Raw genomic sequence first — 18,712 nt, forward strand, 5'->3', positions numbered from 1 at the left:
GGACAATACTTTCTACTTAATATTGTATTATCTTTATGCAGATGAGTAACTGCTCATTCAAAGCTGCACTTTGAGTGGAAGGATGGGTGGAGTGGAGATCAGGTTTGATTGTTGGTAAATTTTAATTTTGAGTTTGCCCGGTTTTAGAGATGAATATTTTGTGAATGGGAGTGTTTTACAGGCCTTGATTGTCATTTAGACAAGATACAGAATGACATTCGCTGTGTGGATATCTACTACCTAGTATATGGGTTAAGGTCATCTAGTTCATTATCCATGAAGTATGTCAAACATAGAGCTGTTTATAGATGTTTTCAGTAAGAGATTTGTTATTTAATCGAAATGTACCTTTCCATATATCCGATTGGTAAAACATCCACTTTCATTTCAGCTAATGTTTTAATAAATTTATTTCCTCTAAATTTATTTCTGCTGCTTGATGTTAGACTCAAGGAACTATACTTTAGGAGGAATAATGCATTCCTTTCACATACAATTAGTACCAAATAGATTCTTGGGATAGAAAACTGAACAAAAAATTTTTCTTGTTCTTTAAGGAGCTTACAGTCTACTGTAGAAACCAAGGAACAAGCAGTTAAAATGCAGCATGGTAATTTCTGTACCTAGAGGCAGGTACCTAGTTTCGTGAGCATGTAAGAAACGGGTCTGTATGGAGGAAGGCTTCGTATGAAGTGTAACATTGAGCTGAGATCCAAGAGTATATAGAAGCTTTCTGGTTGGACAAGTTGGAGGAGAGCTCCACTTGGAAGAGGTTGTGTTCCTCCCAACCATTTTGATTTGCACCTTGGTTGGATACCACTGATTCTTTTGTTGATTTTTTTTTTTTTTTTGCCAGTCCTGGAGCTTGAACTCAGGGGGTGTGTCCCTGAGCTTCTTTTGCTCAAGGATAACATCTGCCACTTGAGCCACAGTGCCACTTCTGGATTTTTCTGTGTATGTGGTACTGAGGAATTGAACCTAGGGCTTCGTGCATCCTAGACAAGCACTCTACCACTAAGCCACATTCCCAGCCTAAAGTAAGTCTAAAGTTCATTATTTCTGGAACTCTTTTCCACCTCACCCACTTCTTCTTGTAGACATATACCTTTATATATCTGTTGTTTTGTTTCAGATCTGTGAAGACAGAGAAGTGCTAGGTGGGAACATATTGTTCCTATTTTCATCTTATGTTTCATGTCCTAGCCTGTCTTATTTTTCTTATTTTGGTTGTATTTATCCTGTTATAGGAGTTATCTTTTTTTTTTTTTTTTTGGCCAGTCCTGGGGCTTGGACTTGGCCTGAGCACTGTCCCTGGCTTCTTTTTTGCTCAAGGCTAGCACTCTGCCACTTGAGCCACAGTGCCACTTCTGGCCATTTTCTGTATATGTGGTGCTAGGGAATTGAACCCAGGGCCTCATGTATAGGAGGCAAGCACTCTTGCCACTAGGCCATATTCCCCAGCCCTATAGGGGTTATCTTAAATCTTACATTTGAAGCTATGGTAGAACAAAGTATGTATTAACAAATATGCAAGCAAATGATGTCTACAAGTCAAGCAGGATCTAAAATCACTTTGCCAAAGAAGTCAGTTCTAAAACTTTGGTGACAAATCATTCAGGAATTGGCATTTATAATTAGTAAACTTAATTTGTTCTTCCTGACTATTCTGGAGAAAAGCTAGCTTAAATCTCTTTTTGTAATACAAATATCACTGAACTCAAGAAAAGTTTCTAATATTCATTCATTGTTCTTTTAAGTAATTCAGGGGGTGCTTGCCGCACTGAGAATTCCATCCATTCTTTGCAAGTCTCACAAAGGCATTTTGCAATATTGATGAAAGATCCATTGTGTGCTGCTGAAGGCTGTTTAGTTTCATGAGGTTGTTTTTTCTTTAATAGTTCTTTTTTTTTTGGCCAGTCCTGGGGCTTGGACTCAGGGCCTGAGCACTGTCCCTGGCTTCCTTTTGCTCAAGGCTAGCACTCTGCTACTTGAGCCACAGCGCCACTTCTGGCCATTTTCTGTATATGTGGTGCTGGGGAATCGAACCCAGGGCCTCATGTATACGAGGCAAGCTCTCTTGCCACTAGGCCATATCCCCAGCTCCTAGTTCTTTATTTTTTTTAAAGATTGATGTATGGTTATTTTAAAGGTGATGCAGAAGGGTTATGGTTACATATGTCAGATAAAGAGTACATTTCTTTTTGGACAATGTCATCCCTTCCCTCACATGTTCCTAGTTTTTCTGCTCCCATCCCCACCCTCAAGTTGTATAGCTCACTTTCAACATAGTGTCTAGTGAGTATCACTGCTGCATTTGTTCACCTTGTGTCCCACCATTTCTGTACTACTCTTACTCTGTTAAAGATAGATAAGTGAACACACAAGACAAAAGAAAATGAAAATGAAAACTACAACAAAGAAAGGGGGAAAAACCCCCTCTTGTTTCCATTTCCTGGAGTTCTAATGTGAACACGAACTCCAGGGTGTTGGTTTTCCATTTTACTAAAGACCACTGCCCCTATAATTCCTTTCTTAATTCCAGAGGTATTACAAACATTTTCTTGCAAAATATTTTTTATGAAAATTTCAAAGATATTATAATAATAATAATTATTATTAATATTATTTGCCAGTCCTGGAGCTTGAACTCAGGGCCTGAGCACTGTCCCTGGCTTCTTTTTGCTCAAGGTTAGCACTCTACCACTTGAGCCACAGTGCCACTTCTGGCCTTTTCTTTTTTTTTTTGGCCAGTCGTGGGCCTTGGACTCAGGGCCTGAGCGCTGTCCTTGACTTCTTTTTCTCAAGGCTAGCACTCTGCCACTTGAGCCACAGCGCCGCTTCTGGCCGTTTTCTGTATATGTGGTGCTGGGGAATCGAACCTAGGGCCTCGTGTATCCGAGGCACTTCTGGCCTTTTCTATGTATGCTGTACTGAGAAGTCGAACCCTGGGCTTCATGTATATGAGGCAAGCACTCTATCACAAGGCCATATTCCCAGCCCCTCAACAGACATTATTTTTTTAAAAAAGGAAAACAGAGGGGGAACAGAATTCTCTCCCCTCTTTCCATCACTGTTATTAACACTTGCTTCTAATCTTTTATGTGTTTGTTGTCATGTTGCTTTGGTATAGTTTTAGGCATGTTTATAAAAAATTTGAGTATACAAAAGACTTTGTCTACCCACTGAGTGAAATAGTTAGTTATTGAGGACTCACTTGGTCAGACATTGAAGTTTTTTTAGGGCCTCTCTTTGCATAGTTTTCAGATGGTCAGAACGGTCAACCTCTGGAATTTTTGTCAGCATTTTACTTCTTTTCTTTCGTTCCCTTTTTCCCTCCCTTTGGAGACAGGAATTCAACTATGTAGCCTAGACTGGCTTGAACTTGTGATCCTTCTACTTCAGTACTAAGATTACAAGTGTGTACTGCTATGCTTGGTTTAGTATTTTACTTCTTCATATTTATTTTTCATGCTGGAGATGGAGGCAAGGGCCTTGTACATACTAAGTATGTGTTCTATCACAGATCCCTTAGATTTATTTAGAAAAGAGTACCTCAGAATTGGTAGTACTTAAGTTCCATAATAACTCACTGTTTTGGGCGGGGAATATGGCCTAGTGGCAAGAGTGCTTGCATCCTATACATGAAGCTCTGGGTTTGATTCCCCAGCACCACATATACAGAAAACGGCCAGAAGTGGCATTGTGGCTCAAGTGGCAGAGTGCTAGCCTTGAGCAAAAAGAAGCCAGGGACAGTACTCAGGCCCTGAGTCCAAGGCCCAGGACTGGCAAAAACAAAACAAAACCCTCACTGTTTTGTATTTGTATCACATATCATACATACACCTTTCACTTGGTTTCCACAGTTTAATTGGTATAATTGAACCTTCAGAATATATTTCATTGATGGATACATCTCTAAAAATAAGCTACACATATGCACACACACATATACTGTTAAAATTTGGTTCAAAATAATGGAGTCACAGCTAGTTTGATTTCACAGAAAACAGAAAAGTTTGTAAATAATCTGATTTAAATAATTTTTGTTGAGAGTTTTAAAGTTTACAAGTTAATTTTGAAAAGATTTATATCATTATTAGAAAAAGAAAGGAATTTTAGACAGTACTATTTGAATTTATTATGTGAAAATTATTAGACCCAAGACTAAGAATTCTTTTTTGTTGTTGTTCTACTGGAGATTGAACTCAGGGACTCAGACTTGCTGTCCAGGCAAGCATTCTCCTGATTGAGCCATAACTCTAGTCTTACCTTTTGGTTTTGGTTATTTTTCAAATATGGTCTCACTTTTAGCCCTGGGCTGGCTTCCATTGTGATCTTCTTATTCTATGCTTTCCATAATAACTGAGATGATAGATGCATACCACTCCACCAAGCTTTTTCTGCTGTGATAGGGTCTTGCAAATTTTTTTTAGCCTCCTGATCTCAGCTTCCCACATAGCTGGGATGACAGGTGTGACCCACTATATCCAGGTATGTTTGGCATGAGGTCTCTTTAAATTTGTCTGCTTCATTGAACCTAATATAAAAAAAAACAACAAACAGGTTTAGTAGTTTTTGTGGGTGGGAATTCCTCAATTCCTTATCAAGGACCTCAATTCCTTATGAAGGATCCTGTGTGGCATAAAACTTGTAAATAAATCAATATGCTTTTCTTTTGCTAGTATGTCCCTTTTTTGAGTTCCAGCCATGAACATGAAATGAGTGAATAAAAGCTATTTCCCTTTCTCTAATCTTTTTTTTTTTTTTGGCCAGTCCTGGGCCTTGGACTCAGGGCCTGAGCACCTTCCCTGGCTTCTTTCCGCTCAAGGCCAGCACTCTGCCACCTGAGCCACAGTGCCCCTTCTGGCTGTTTTCCATATATGTGGTGCTGGGGAATCGAACTGAGAGCTTCATGTGTAGGAGGCAAGCACTCTTGCCACTAGGCCATATTTCCAGCCCCCCTTTTCTCTATTCTTGAATACTAAAACATCCACATAAGCTGCTGCTGACTGTTATTTCTGGCATGTATTGGTGGGCTGAAGAGAACAAGCTTGTCTTTGTACTCCTGTGCCGGTGGGTTTATGGTAGAAGCTACCTGAGGGAGCAGATAAGGTATTTGGGATTAGGTCTAAGACATTGTGTGTCTCATTATGACTTTGTTTTCCAGAATCAGACAATACTTTCTCCTTTCCTAGCATTACCCTATGGCCCTGAGAATTAAGAAGTTGTAGATTTTGCATTTATATGGCATTTCTCCATATTTTACACTGATGAAATTGCTCTGAAAAGCTTTTTGCATAGAGATGGATATGTGATTTTATTCATTTTTCAGCTAAATGCAATTTAGTTAAGGAGATTATTAGATTGAGAAATTGCTAAAAATTTCCCCTGCTGCAATTATGATGGCCTTTGGAAATCTCCCCCCCCCCCACCAAAAAAAAAACCAAACCTCCAAAATGAGAGAAGTACCCTTGGTTAGCATGATAAAAGATTCTTAGTACATTTACCTCATAAAAGGAAAAATAGAAAGTTCTTAGGATGTTCATTTGAACATTATGCATTCTCTTATTCTGATATTTCCCCCCAAAGATGGAGAGAATAAACTGTATTTTCTGCTACGTGTGAGGAATATTTCCAGTCTCTGACATCTGTGGGCTGTTTCAGGCTGCATTACCACATGTTAACTTAAAATTCTTTTTTTTTAAATTTATTTATTAATTAAACAGAAATTTTTTGATAAGGTGTTGTGCAAAAAGGGTACAGTTACATAGTAGGGCAGTGTGTACATTTCTTGTGATATCTTACATCCTGTTTTTCTTTCCCTTCCCTAGTTCAGGCAGACATATATACAATACCCAATGTACCAAGAACTTATACAATAGCCACGTGGCCTACGCCAAAGAAAATTCGCCTAGGGCTTTAAATGTAATGTCGACATTAGACAATATGTCGACAGTAGACTTATATGAACGTACATACATAGCTTTTGAGCTATTGTATTCCACTGTGAGGTCAATTTTTGACCTTTATATGTTGAGTAGTTGTTTGGTTTTAGTTACATAATGTTGGGTCGCTGACCCAATCCTGTGGGAAATACCATTTGACAAGAAGTTTTTGGTTTCACAGACCTGGTCTCTACTGTGTCTCCGTCACCCCATCTTAACAGTCATATATCAGGGAGATCATGCCCCTTTGTCTTCTGTGTTCTAGGCTTGTCTCGCTCAACATTATTTGTTCAAGTTCTGACCATTTTGCTGCGAATACCAATATTTCACCATTCCTAATCGCTATGTAGTATTCCATTGTGTATAGGTACCATATTTTTTGAATCCATTCATCTGTGGAGAGGCATCTGGGTTGTTTCCATATTTTGGCTATTGTGAATTGTGCAGTGATAAACTTGGAAGTACAAATGTCTTTTTGATATCTTGGGACATGCTGTTCGGGATAGATGCCTAGGAGTGGTATGGCTGGGTCATAGGGTAGGTCTATATTGAGCTTTTTGAGAAACCTCCTTACTGTTCTCCAAAGTGGTTGTTCTAATTTGCACCCCCACCAACAATGGAGAAGGGTTCCTCTTTCCCCGCACCCCCTCCAGCATTTGTTGTTGCCTGAGTTCAGAGTATAGGCCATTCTAACTGGAGTGAGGTGGTATCTCAGGGTTGTTTTTATTTGCATTTCCTTTACTGCCAGGGATGTTGAACATTTCCTCATATGTTTCTTTGCCATTTTTATCTCTTCTCTTGTGAAGTCTCTCTTTAGTTCCTTTGCACATTTCCTAATAGGTTTATTGGGCTTGGAGGGGCTTAGTTTTTTGAGTTCTCTGTAGATGACAGATATTAGGCCTTTGTCTGTTGCTGTGCTGGTAAAGATCCTTTCCCATATGGTTGGCTGTCTTTCTGTTTTGGTGGCTATGTCCTTAGCTGTGCAGAAACTTTTTAATTTGTAGTAGCTCCATTTGTTGAGTCTCTCCCCTATTTGTTGTGCCCCTGGGACTCTATTCAGGAAGTTCCTTTCTGTGCCTATAAGTTCTAGCGTCTTTCCTACTCTGTCCTTCAGTAGTTTCAAAGATTCACGTCTGATATTGAGGTCTTTGATCCATTTTGAGTTGATCTTGGAGCATGGTGATAGGCTTGGGTCTACTTTGAGTTTTCTGCATATGGCTGCCCAGTTCTCCCAGCACCAGTAGTTGAAGAGGCTCTGTTTATTCCATTGTATGTCTTTAGCTCCTTTGTTGAATATCAGCTGACTGTAAGAGTGCGGTTTTATTTCTGGGTCTTCAATTCTGATCCATTGGTCTTCTGATCTGTTTTTATACCAATACCAGGCTGTTTTTGTTATGATGGCCCTATAGTAGAGCTTGAAGTCTGGTATTGTGATACCTCCAGCATTGCTTTTTTTGCCTAGAATTGCTTTGGCTATTCTAGGTCTTTTGCTGTTCCATATGAATTTATGGATTGCTTTCTCTATTTCAGTGAAGAATGTAGCTGGGATTTTGATGGGGATTGCATTGAATTTGTATTACAATTTGGGCAGTATGGCCATTTTCACTATATTGATTCTGCCTACCCATGAGCATGGGAGGTCTTTCCATCTCCTTGTGTCTTCTTTGATTTCCCTTATTAGATTTTTATAGTTCTCATTAAATAGGTTCGTCACGTCCTTGGTTAGGTTGATCCCTAGGTACTTTATCTTTTTTTTTTTTGGCTACTGTAAATAGAATTATTTCCATAATTTCCTTTTCTGCTTGTATATTGCTGGTGTACAGAAAAGCTGCTGAATTTTGTGATTTTGTATCCTGCTACTTTGCCAAAATAGTTTATTAGGTGTAGGTAACTTAAAATTCTTTTTGGCCAGTCCTGGGGCTTGGACTCAGGGCCTGAGCACGGTCCCTGGCTTCTTTTTTGCTCAAGGCTAGCACCCTACCACTTGAGCCACAGCGCCACTTCTGGCCATTTTCTATATATGTGGTACTGGGGAATTGAACCCAGGGCCTCATGTATACGAGACAAGCACTCTTGCCACTAGGCCATATCCCCATCCCCGGTAACTTAAAATTCTAACCACCAAAGACGGTGCACTTTTTGCCCCCCTACACTTACAGCCTGAGTTAGGCTCTCTTTAGAAACAGCAGAACAACTTTGCCATACTCCATTTGAAATTAAGCAGAGACTAATTTCTCTCTCCAGCTAGGATCTATGCATTCCCATTCTTGCACAGGTAAGCACTACCAGTGCTTGTTGCCATTTCTACCTGCTGTCACAAACATCTAGGCATCTATCCCTACACTTCATTTTCTTTCACACCTCTCTCTCAGCCCTTTCCTGTGCCCACTCCTTTATTTACTGGACTTTCAATTGAACACTTAAAAACAAGTTACTTTATAACTGGTGTTAATTCTGATCACCTCCCAAATGTTAATTTGTTTAGTTTTAGCAAACCTATGAGATGGGACCATTATCACCACCTTCATTCAACAGAGAGGAGAACTGAGGCAGAAAGTAGTTAAGCAATTTGTTAGTAAGTGATAGAGCCGGGACACAAATCCAGGCATGCTGATTCTAGATTCTGTGCTGGTAATAACCATGCTGGTCTGTTACATTGTAAGTTAGCAACTGGAGTCCCTGAATATCTTCTGAATGAATACCCCTTTCCCTTCTTGATTTAGCAGAAAACTTTGTATGTGAGAAGATGGTATCCTTAGGGGAAAGCTCCTATTTCCCCAAATCTCCTACAAGTAGCCCAGAGATGCCAGCCATAGTATCTTATTTCTCATTACTTTATTCCTTACATATGTCATCCATTTTCATTACGTTCTACTTTTCTTTTCTGCTATCTGCATATTTCTTCAACTTCTGAGGATTTTGTTTCAAGGATATATTATTATCCTTGCTTACTTCTACAACATGAACACAAACTGAGTATCCTAGATTAGTGAGCTTTGAAATCACTTGGATTCCAGAGGAGTACATTTAAGCAGTTTATCCACCCTCTCAATCCTTTAGTTTCTTTCTTTGTAAAATAGGCATAGTAGCAAATGTGCCCACAATAAGATGAAGCCATGTATATGGATTTGTTTGTGCACCATTTAGCACATATACAATGTTAAGCAGAGGGTAGCTCTTAAAGTTGTTAGTAATACATATTCCATCCCACCACCACCATTGCAGACATTACTTTTTGTAAAGTAGCTTGACTTTTTTTATTCTAGTGTCCCACTTCTGCCTATATCCCACTCTGTCATCTAGGAACTTCAAAAACTTCCACTTTTCATATGCCAGAGAATTATCCTGTTTCTGAGACCTTAAACTTACATACAGCTTTCTTAACATTACAGTTTCCAAACCTTGCTATTTCACTTCCTTTCTGCTCCTGTGTTGGACCTTGGCCTCTGTTTTCCAGCCTAGATTCATTCTTCTTTAAACTACTCAAGGCCTTAGGGTACAGTATACCCATGGTGTCTTTTTTCAGATGCCCTGTTTTCTAATTCTTTTGTTTGAACTGGTTGGTAAACATCTGTGGTAGAACAATTCAGTGGTAGATAAGTTTGCTTTTTTGCCTCAACATGTGGGCAAAAACCAAACAAGCATCTTTGGCAGGGCCTACGATTTCCTGTGTCTGGTTCCCCAGACTGTGACTCTCTTTGCCCACTTGCTTTGGGTACTTCCTTTCAGTTAAGCTTTTTTTCAGGTCCTGGAACATGGATTTGTTTCTAGCCTAAAATTTTTGAAATGCCAAACTATTTCCTCTGCTTGGACCTTTTCAAAAAGTTCTTTGAATCTCAAATGTTACCACCTTTGAGAATCTTCATTGGCTACTGTCAGTGTCCTTATATCATTGTAACCCTGTGGGAATACACAAACACTTGTCACAAATTAAAGTTATCTTTTTGTCCTTCCCACTAGATTAAGCTCCATAAGAGGCAAAGACTAACCAGGACTGTCCTGTTCACCACTTTATTATAGTTTTTATTTTCCCTTTTTTAGAAGGGAAGAGAAGGAGGTTTATTACATGGCAAATGACAGAGAGAGAACACAGTACTTTATTTCCACCCACCTGCAGGGTACCAACATGAGCTGTGGGTTTAAACAGGCAAACAGCTAGGGGCAGGGAGAGAAAGATAGGCCTAGTGACTAAATAGTCCTAGTGAGAGTTGTGGCCTGGTTGACCAGTATTGTTCACCATTTGTATTCCCAGTATTTTTGTTATATGTAACAAGTGCTCTAAGTGTTCACTGAGTGATCAAGGAAATGAAGAAATCACACAACAGGATGGTCAGTTCTCATAGGAAAGCATGTTTGCAAACTCAGCAGCAAGCCTGCTTGGCAGTCCCATAGCAGTTGTCTCTCACAGCTTCAGCCTTCTATCTGGAGCAGCCTGTTCCTCCATTTCTCCCTCACGGACAGCCTCGATCCCTGGACTTGCTCACATCAAGTCTCTGCACTTAGTAAACCTGTTGCTACTATGCTTGGCCTTCAAATATTTCTATAGCTTTCTAGCTACCTGTTAAGTCCTTCAACTGTTCCTGCTCATCCAGTTATCTCTTATCTCTTTTATACTTGTCTGTTTCCAGTCTTTTCTCTTCATCAGCTTTCTATCTTTTTCATTAATAGCCTAATAACCCCTACCCTATGCCAATACAAGCAGAAAACAAAGGTGAGAAGCCTAAGACTTAATATCAGCAAGCTCCAGAACACATACATGGCTGCTGGGCAGAGTAGGGCACCTCACCACCAAGTGCAGTGTTGCAGGCAGAAAAGGTTTGCTGATGGCTTTTTAATCATTCATTCTAATGGATGCTTTGGTTCATTACATTAAAGACTATACAGTCCCTCCCTTAAGTTCTCCTATTGGGTTCTAAGACATTAAGGCATTATTATTATTGTATTTCATTTGTCTTTTAGGTTTGTTTTTTCCATTAGCTTATCTCTTTGCTTTCCTCAAGTGTATTTGTATTTTCTGATTTCTGACTCTGCCTCATGACTTCTTTTTTATTTTTTTTTTTCTGGCCAGTCCTGGGGCTTGGACTTAGGGCCTGAGCACTGTCCCTGGCTTCTTTTTCTTGCTCAAGGCTAGCATTCTGCCACTTGAGCCACAGCGCCACTTCTGGCCGTTTTCTGTATATGTGGTGCTGGGGAATTGAACCCAGGGCCTCATGTATACAAGGCAAGCACTCTTGCCACTAGGCCATATCCCCAGCCCTGCCTCATGACTTCTTAACCATGACTTTTTTTTTTTTTGCCAGTCCTGGGCCTTGGACTCAGGGCCTGAGCACTGTCCCTGGCTTCAAGGCTAGCACTCTGCCACTTGAGCCACAGCGCCACTTCTGGCTATTTTCTATATATGTGGTGCTGGGGAATCTAACCTAGGGCTTCATGTATAGGAGGCAAGCACTCTTGCTAGTAGGCCATATTCCTAGCCCCACCATGACTTTTCTTTTGTGTTGATGTGAGGGTGAATCTGTCCATGAGCCAAAAAGCCAAATATCATCCCAGCTTCACTCATTCTAGATACTTAGTCAGCAAATGCTGTCAACTTGACTTTGTAAGTTCCCTCAGTTTCTCTCTTCAGTTCTGTTTCTATTACCATTTCTCAGTTCCTCAGTCATCTCTTACCTGTAGTTCTGTGATCATCTTATCTATCTTGTGCCTCTGTGTTCCCCTGCTGTTTTTCTACAGCACAAAAGAAATCATTTTTATAGTCCCTTCTTAAATGATTTTATTGTCTGTCTGCTGGATAGAGGGTTAAAATCAATTTTTCATACTGTGGCATGAAGATTCTCAGTGGTTGAGCTTTATTTCTTATGTTGTTCCACACGGTGCCCACTATCTAGACAAATGGCTGTTGTAGACGCTGTTATGCTTTATTGCATTTGTTACTTAGAGATCTTTCTCAACTGGGATGAGAGTGCTTTCAGAGATTCTTTCATCTTTGTGTCCATGGAGCCTGAAGTACTAGAGCTCTCGACAGTTCTCTTGAACTCAGGTTGTTAGGATAAGAAGTGCCCGGGAAATGATTTATTATGGTCTCATTGCTTTTACTGCCAGGATTGGGTGATGTTTCTAAGAACATAAGGAGAATCCGGCTAGAGTTAGAACACAGTCTGCTTCTGTCTGCTCGCTGATGTGGAATCAATGCCACTCCTTACATCAAAGTGTAATTTTAAAGACTTGCTCTTAAGGATGAAATGTTTTAAAATTCTGTTTGACAGCTTTACAGAATAATCAATTGGAAATATCTATTTAAAATGATGGGTATAAAATTTTAAATGGAAGTTGGTCTCAACATTATGTCAGCCTGTATTTTGAAACATATAGTTCAAATCACTTGCTAAAGCCATCTAATAAGACGCTTCAAACAGCATGTGGAAACAGATTCATTAACTAGCAATACCACAGGAATGGTTCAAATAAGCTTCTGTGGCTTTTATTTCTTTAAAGTTTTAGATGACTGAAAAGTGATTCTAAAATTTTGTTGAAATTCCTAGACAGTATCTATGACATTGCTTCATAAGAATTTACAATGATATTAGAAAGTGTCTTCCTTTTGGAAACTACAGAAAGAAATAGTTTGCTGTTATGGTTTACTGCTTAATCATACATATATTTTTTTAAAAACTGTAACATCACTGTCTGTTATATTGATATACTGAATTAAAACATACTGTTTAACCTTAAAAATGTTAGGGCCACTAAATTTTTGTTAGCATATGATCATTTATGTATAACCTTTGTGATTATTTTCAAATTAGAGATGGTGTTATCAGAACCCCTGGCTACAAAGCTTGGTTTGCATCCAAACCCTCATTTACACTGAGAGAAAAAAAAGACATAGTATGTATATAATAATGGAAAAATTGAATGTACCTACCATTTTGGCAAAACTAGGAAGAGAGAATTTTTTAAATTTGTTTTTGCCTTGCTAATAGTTGTGTTATAGCTTTTAAAAGGTAAGACAAGCCAGGAAATACACATTAGGATTTAGCTGTGGGCCCATAATGGAGGCTGAAAGCCTTTTCTACTGGGAGATTACTCTTCTCCTGGGCCCAAGGCTATTGAGGCTGGCCATTTTCATTCCCAGATAATATTTCCTGCAAGGATCCTATTTCCCATTCCCTTATTATAACTCCCTCCTCCCCTTTTCTTGTCCATTCCTCAGTCTTGAGAGATTTGGGACTCTGTGCCATCTGTTGGGCCATCCGTCACTGGATGGATGTGTGGCTACCATCAAGGGACCTTAAGTGAAGTGAAATAAGGAGCTTCATGTCTATTTCTTGAAGAAATACCAGGAGCAGGATACAGGTGGGGCCAAGGCAGGGAAGGTAACTCAAATTTCGCTCTCCTGGTGGAAGGATCAGTCATACACATAAGAACATGGTTTCTTTGAGCTCTTCTGCTCTATTTACTGCTGCTGGTGGATGATTGTCATCTTGCCAGTCTACCCTTCTCCCCCGCACCCCCCACCAAAGTGGAGCAACAAAAGTTTAGAAAGAGTAGCCAGTAGGTGGAGTTTACCTTAAGTTCACTATTAAAGCCGTAATCGGCATTATTAAACTTTTGACAAGCCGTAGTTACAAAGATAAAACCACTTATCTGTGAAACGAGCCTGCTCTGTCAGATTATTACGTTTAATAATACTGTATTAGATTACCATTTTGGGAGAAAGCACATTAGTTTACATTTCAAATTGTAAACAAAAGAAAAGAAACAAGCAGAAAAAGATTTTTTTTTTTTTTTTTGGCCAGCCCTGGGCCTTGGACTCAGAGTCTGAGCGCTGTCCTTGACTTCTTTTTCTCAAGGCTAGCACTCTGCCACTTGAGCCACAGCGCCACTTCTGGCCATTTTCTGTATATGTGGTACTGGAGAATTGATCCTAGGACCTCATGTATACAAGGCGAGCACTCTTGCCACTAGGCCATATCCCCAGCCCGAAAAAGCATTTTTGAGATTGCATTCATCAAAACATTGGAACATCAAGAGTTCCAATTGAAATCTTTCCTAGGATTTTAATTTCTCTGCGATTTTAATCATATAGAGTATCATAAATGCATTCCAAAACATTAAACTTTTCCATTTTGTCATACATGGCAAAGGACTACTGACACAAGCAAAGAAGGAAAAAGGAAGAATCCTGACACAAAACTAGGTTTCACAGTTACAGGAAGTACTTTTTTTCCTTGCCTCCCTTTCATTCTCCTTTTCCTCTTCTCCCTCCTCCTTTTCCTCCCTCCCTCCTTATAATTGTATGTACAGTTCAGGCCAAAACTGAGGAGAGAGAAATTGGTTTTTTGTCTCTGTGTCATTCATGGCAGTGTTACAACTTATAGAAAAGATGAAACAAAAGCCAGCAAACATGCTGTATGTCCCAATGACCAGACAGCGAGGTAGACTTTCTCCTCACCCCAGGGCACTTGGGATAGCCAGTTTCCATTCCCAGTGTGATATTTCCTGCAGGAATTCTAGTTCCTAGGGCCTATTACCTTATGTTCACATAAGCACTCATTACAGTTTTACAAAAAGAGAAAAGGAGAGGAAAGAAAGAGTGTGTGTGAGAGAATATATGCTTTTCAAAGAAAAAAGATATAATTCAAAATAAATTTTGTTTCTTATCATTCAAGACTACTTTTAACAACGTTTTTGCACTTTAAGTATAACTTTATTGCTACTATAGTTTTAAAAATTCACCTGAGGAAAATCTCTCATATACAACTAAGTGTATATGTAAAATAAAAAATAAACAGATAAGGCTGTATCTGTTAGGTTTATAAAAATATTGTTTCTTTATTGAATTGTTTTGGTGTTCTTTTATGTTTGCAAAGGCTCCTAGTATTTCAAATACACTTAAGGAATTACTCTTCAAATGCTTTCATCTTCAGCTTGGAGATTAATTGTATTATTTAGGAAGCACTCTGAGCTGACTTTTGAAGGATATTTGATGTATTTGCTGTATAATTTTCTATTTAGTGCTTGAAGGAATTTCTGTGCAACTAGAAGAATTAAAAAGTCTCTTTAATTATTCATAAACATTTCTTCCAGGAAACAAATGAACTGAGATGAAAAATGACATGTGGCTTTTGTATTAATAAAAATCATATTAAATATGAGCTATTTGTAATCATGACAAAGTACACTGGCTAAGTAATGGATATTGATGTTATCTGAAATATATAATCAACATTAAGAGATACTTTTAAAAAATAAGTTATTTTATTGGGCTACAGCCTTTAGTAGATAATGTGCCTGGACACTTGGCAGGGCTCACTCCATAAATGAATAAGTGAATTTGGATGTCTATAACTTGGTGCCATTTTTGTTTCATGAAATGTTAAGAACATGTTGTTAAGCTCCTAGCAGAAGCTCTACTGTGTGAGCTCTCGAAAGCTATTTAATGTGGAAAGTATTGAAATACTTGAGGATTTATAAATTATGCCTAATTTCTTCAGTCAAATCTTAAGAACTTAGTAAATTATTCCGGGATGATATATGTTAAACTGTAAGGTAGTTTTGACTTATGAAGACACCATTTTTGTGTGATTCAGCCTACTATTTCACCTCTGAGCCCTCTCTAAACAGCCAAGAGTATGCCAAAAGGAGGACTAAAGGTGGGTTGTGACTGAAGAGTTTAGAAAGGATTTACATTTTTGTAATTTTTTGAACCAAAAGTTGGTAAGTTAATTAAAATAGTATTTGCTATGGACATACTCTTACTGATCCAAGGCATTTTCTATAGAGACTATCATCTTTCTGTGTTGGCTGTTCAACATCTCAATTCCTCTAGCCCATATTCCACATGAATTACACACACACTCTCTCTCTCTCTCTCTCTCTCTCTCTCTCTCTCTCTCTCTCTCTCTCTGCCCTCATGCTAGAGCAGGGCATGTGATCCAGAGTTGGCCACGGGACAAGAGGACAGAACCTTCCTGAATGTGTTTTGTGGCTAAATTGATTCATTAGAGCTAACTATCACCAATCTAAGGCAGGTGGAAGCAGTAGAAACTCAACTGGAATTAGTTCAAAATGATTATGTGCTTTTCATTTACATAGTTACCACTGATATTATTTGCTCTGTGATTGTGGCAATTCATGCCTCAGTAGCCATTGTTTCTTCAAGTATTTCCTCTGATTCCCTCTTTCCCACCATTTTTCTTCAGAATTCCTCATATAGATTACGCAACTTAAATTTGTCCCACACTCATTGATGTTTTCTGTTTTGATCTCTTACTTCCCCTTTCAAACGTTTTATTTTGGTTGGGTTCTAATTACTATGTCTTTAAACTTACTTATTTTGTTGTTGTTGTTGAGCAATTCTAACCTGTTTATTTACATCCAGTTTATTTTTCTCAGACGTTGAAGTTTTCCTCTCTGTAAGCTTGACTTTGGTCTTTTTAAAAAAAAATACAGTTTGCATTTCTTTGTCTCACTTGATATTTGAGATGTGGAGAAGACAATTATAATATTTTTTTTTGTGTGCTCTGCTATTTCTAACACTTCTCTCAACTGTGGGTCACTTCTGATTAATTGATTCATCTTCTCATGGACAATATTGTCCTGTTTGCCTACCTTGTATTGGAGAGTTTACTTTGATTGGGTGTTGGATTGTTTCTTATTCCTAAAAAATGCTTCTTTGTTTTGGGACATAAAGTTATAGCAGCACCAACCCAGGGATAGTTATTTCTCTCCACTGAGGCCAGCCCTTTTGTTTTCCCACTGTTACATGGAATCTTGAGTTTTTTCCATCTGGCAAATGGGGCAGAGTATTTTTGACCCTATGCAAGTACAAGACACTGATATCTCTAATTCTTTCCAGTGTGGCTTCTTGATTTGCTTGTACAAATGCAAATCCTTTGCCAATTATTGGCGCTTTGTCAACCTGATTATACTTAACTTTATCCATGACCCACTTCACCATTGGCATAGGTCTCACATCTTGAATGCTCCGATTAGTAAGGTCTACCTGTTTTGTTCTCTCTAAGCTTCTGTTCATCCCAGGAAGGCTGGGCGTTGTCTGGATTCTCATCATCAAGTACCTGGGTACTCTTGGATGAGTCCATCATGATGCTACTAGCCCTATTCCTCATTTTGGGGGAAGGGTTCTTTTACTTAATCTTGGTCAGAAGCAGAAATTTTAGATCCCCAGTCCTTTTGTTTTTCAATACATGAGGAAACCACTGAAATGTTCAGTGAAAACCAGAATTATGTCAAGTAAACAGTTGTTTTATTTATTATCTCTGTCAAATTAGTTGTTGTGTGTGTACTCTATTCCATGTTGGAAATCACTTGAGATGTAATGATCATAATGTATTTGTTATTACACTCTGTTTTTTTCTCTCTTCCTCTTTGTCTCTTAAAAAAAAATCTCAAAAAGCATAATCTTCACCACAGCATAATCAGTTACCTCCCAAATTGACACTTTTATGAGTAGGACAACTATGTGTCATAACAGCATTTTTGTGTTCCTTTTCATTTTCTTCAGAGACTGCAAAACAGACATTTCAAGAAAAAGGCATCCTGGCAGGAGAAAACAGAAGTTTTAAGCCTCACCTGACCTTTATGAAATTGTCAAAAGCACCAGTGCTCCGTAAAAATGTGAGTGCACACTGTTATTTCAACCTTGTTTTAGCAGGCCACACTAGCATGAGTGACATTTGTAGTAGTTTTTGCCACTCCTTGCTGTTGCTCCTGAGATTCCAGGTCAGTTTCGTTCCAGTTCCAAAGATACAGAAGATGCCAAGAGTCTACCACAGAGGCGATCATAGCTGTGTCCTTGTGTGCCTCCGTGTCTGTTAGGTGAACAACACTTGTATGCTGAGCTTCTTCAGTTACCACATGTGCTACCTTGAGTGACCTCTAGATGGTGCTAGAATTCAGGCATACTGTTTTTCTGTTTATGGTTGTTTGCAACCTGCTGCTCTCTGGCTTCCTGTGCCCACCTGCAGTGTTGTCCACTGCCCCTGGCTTTTTCAAACTCAAGAAAGCTTTTTTTTACCCCACTTTATGTGGGTCTTTCAATGTTTCCAAAAGACCCCTTAGCTCTTTCAGCAGTGGCTTCCATTGAGGGCCTGGAACAAGTGTAGCAGAGTAAGCGAGGGATTCTCCCTTCCAGGGTACTTAAAAATACTTCTTCAAAAAGGTGGTCAACAGTGACCACCATTCTTTTCACATCCTCTATCCTAGGACTTATTAGGTCTCCTGACTCTTTCAAAGGCTAGAATAGCTTTTAACTTCTGAATTTAGGAGCAGTTCTCCTGGAATCCTAAAGACCAGCTACCTGGTTTTTTTTTTTTTCTTTCATTTTAGCCTAGTGGTTCCTTATGTAAATTAGCCTGTCTGCTCCATCACCCCCAGAGTTTGGAAGTGGTCACATAGATTACTGAGACTCTGTTCTCCATGACTTATTTGCAGCTCTATAAATAAAGTTCATGTTTTTTAAGTAATTTGGACTTAAAAAAAACAAACACAAATTTAGCATGTTTTGGATTGAATGTCTTCTGTCCTCAAAGTCTTTTGGGTATTTAAAACATTGATGTAGGTGATTCACGGGGCTGGGAATATGGCCTAGTGGTAAAGTACTCTCCTCGTATACATGAAGCTTTGGGTTCGATTCCTTAGCATCATATATGTAGAAAGAGCCAGAAGTGGTGTTGTGGCTCAAGTGGTAGAGTTCTAACTTTGAGCAAAAGAAGCCAGGACAGTGCTCAGACCCTGAGTTCAAG

General features: G+C 39.0%; 1 protein-coding gene across 6 annotated transcripts in view; it reads left to right on the forward strand.

Moving 5' to 3' along the window:
• The window catches only part of Akap7 (A-kinase anchoring protein 7), a 114,774-nt gene that overhangs the window by 25,984 nt on the left and 70,078 nt on the right, over positions 1 to 18,712 (forward strand). For all 6 annotated transcript variants that reach the window (XM_048354085.1, XM_048354082.1, XM_048354086.1 and 3 more), the window contains exon 6: positions 17,473 to 17,585. In XM_048354085.1, coding sequence (XP_048210042.1) covers positions 17,473 to 17,585 — 113 coding nt within the window. The remainder of the gene's footprint in view (positions 1 to 17,472; positions 17,586 to 18,712) is intronic.

This window comes from Perognathus longimembris, chromosome 9 (genome assembly GCF_023159225.1).
Source record: "Perognathus longimembris pacificus isolate PPM17 chromosome 9, ASM2315922v1, whole genome shotgun sequence".
Classification (NCBI taxonomy): domain Eukaryota; kingdom Metazoa; phylum Chordata; class Mammalia; order Rodentia; family Heteromyidae; genus Perognathus; species Perognathus longimembris.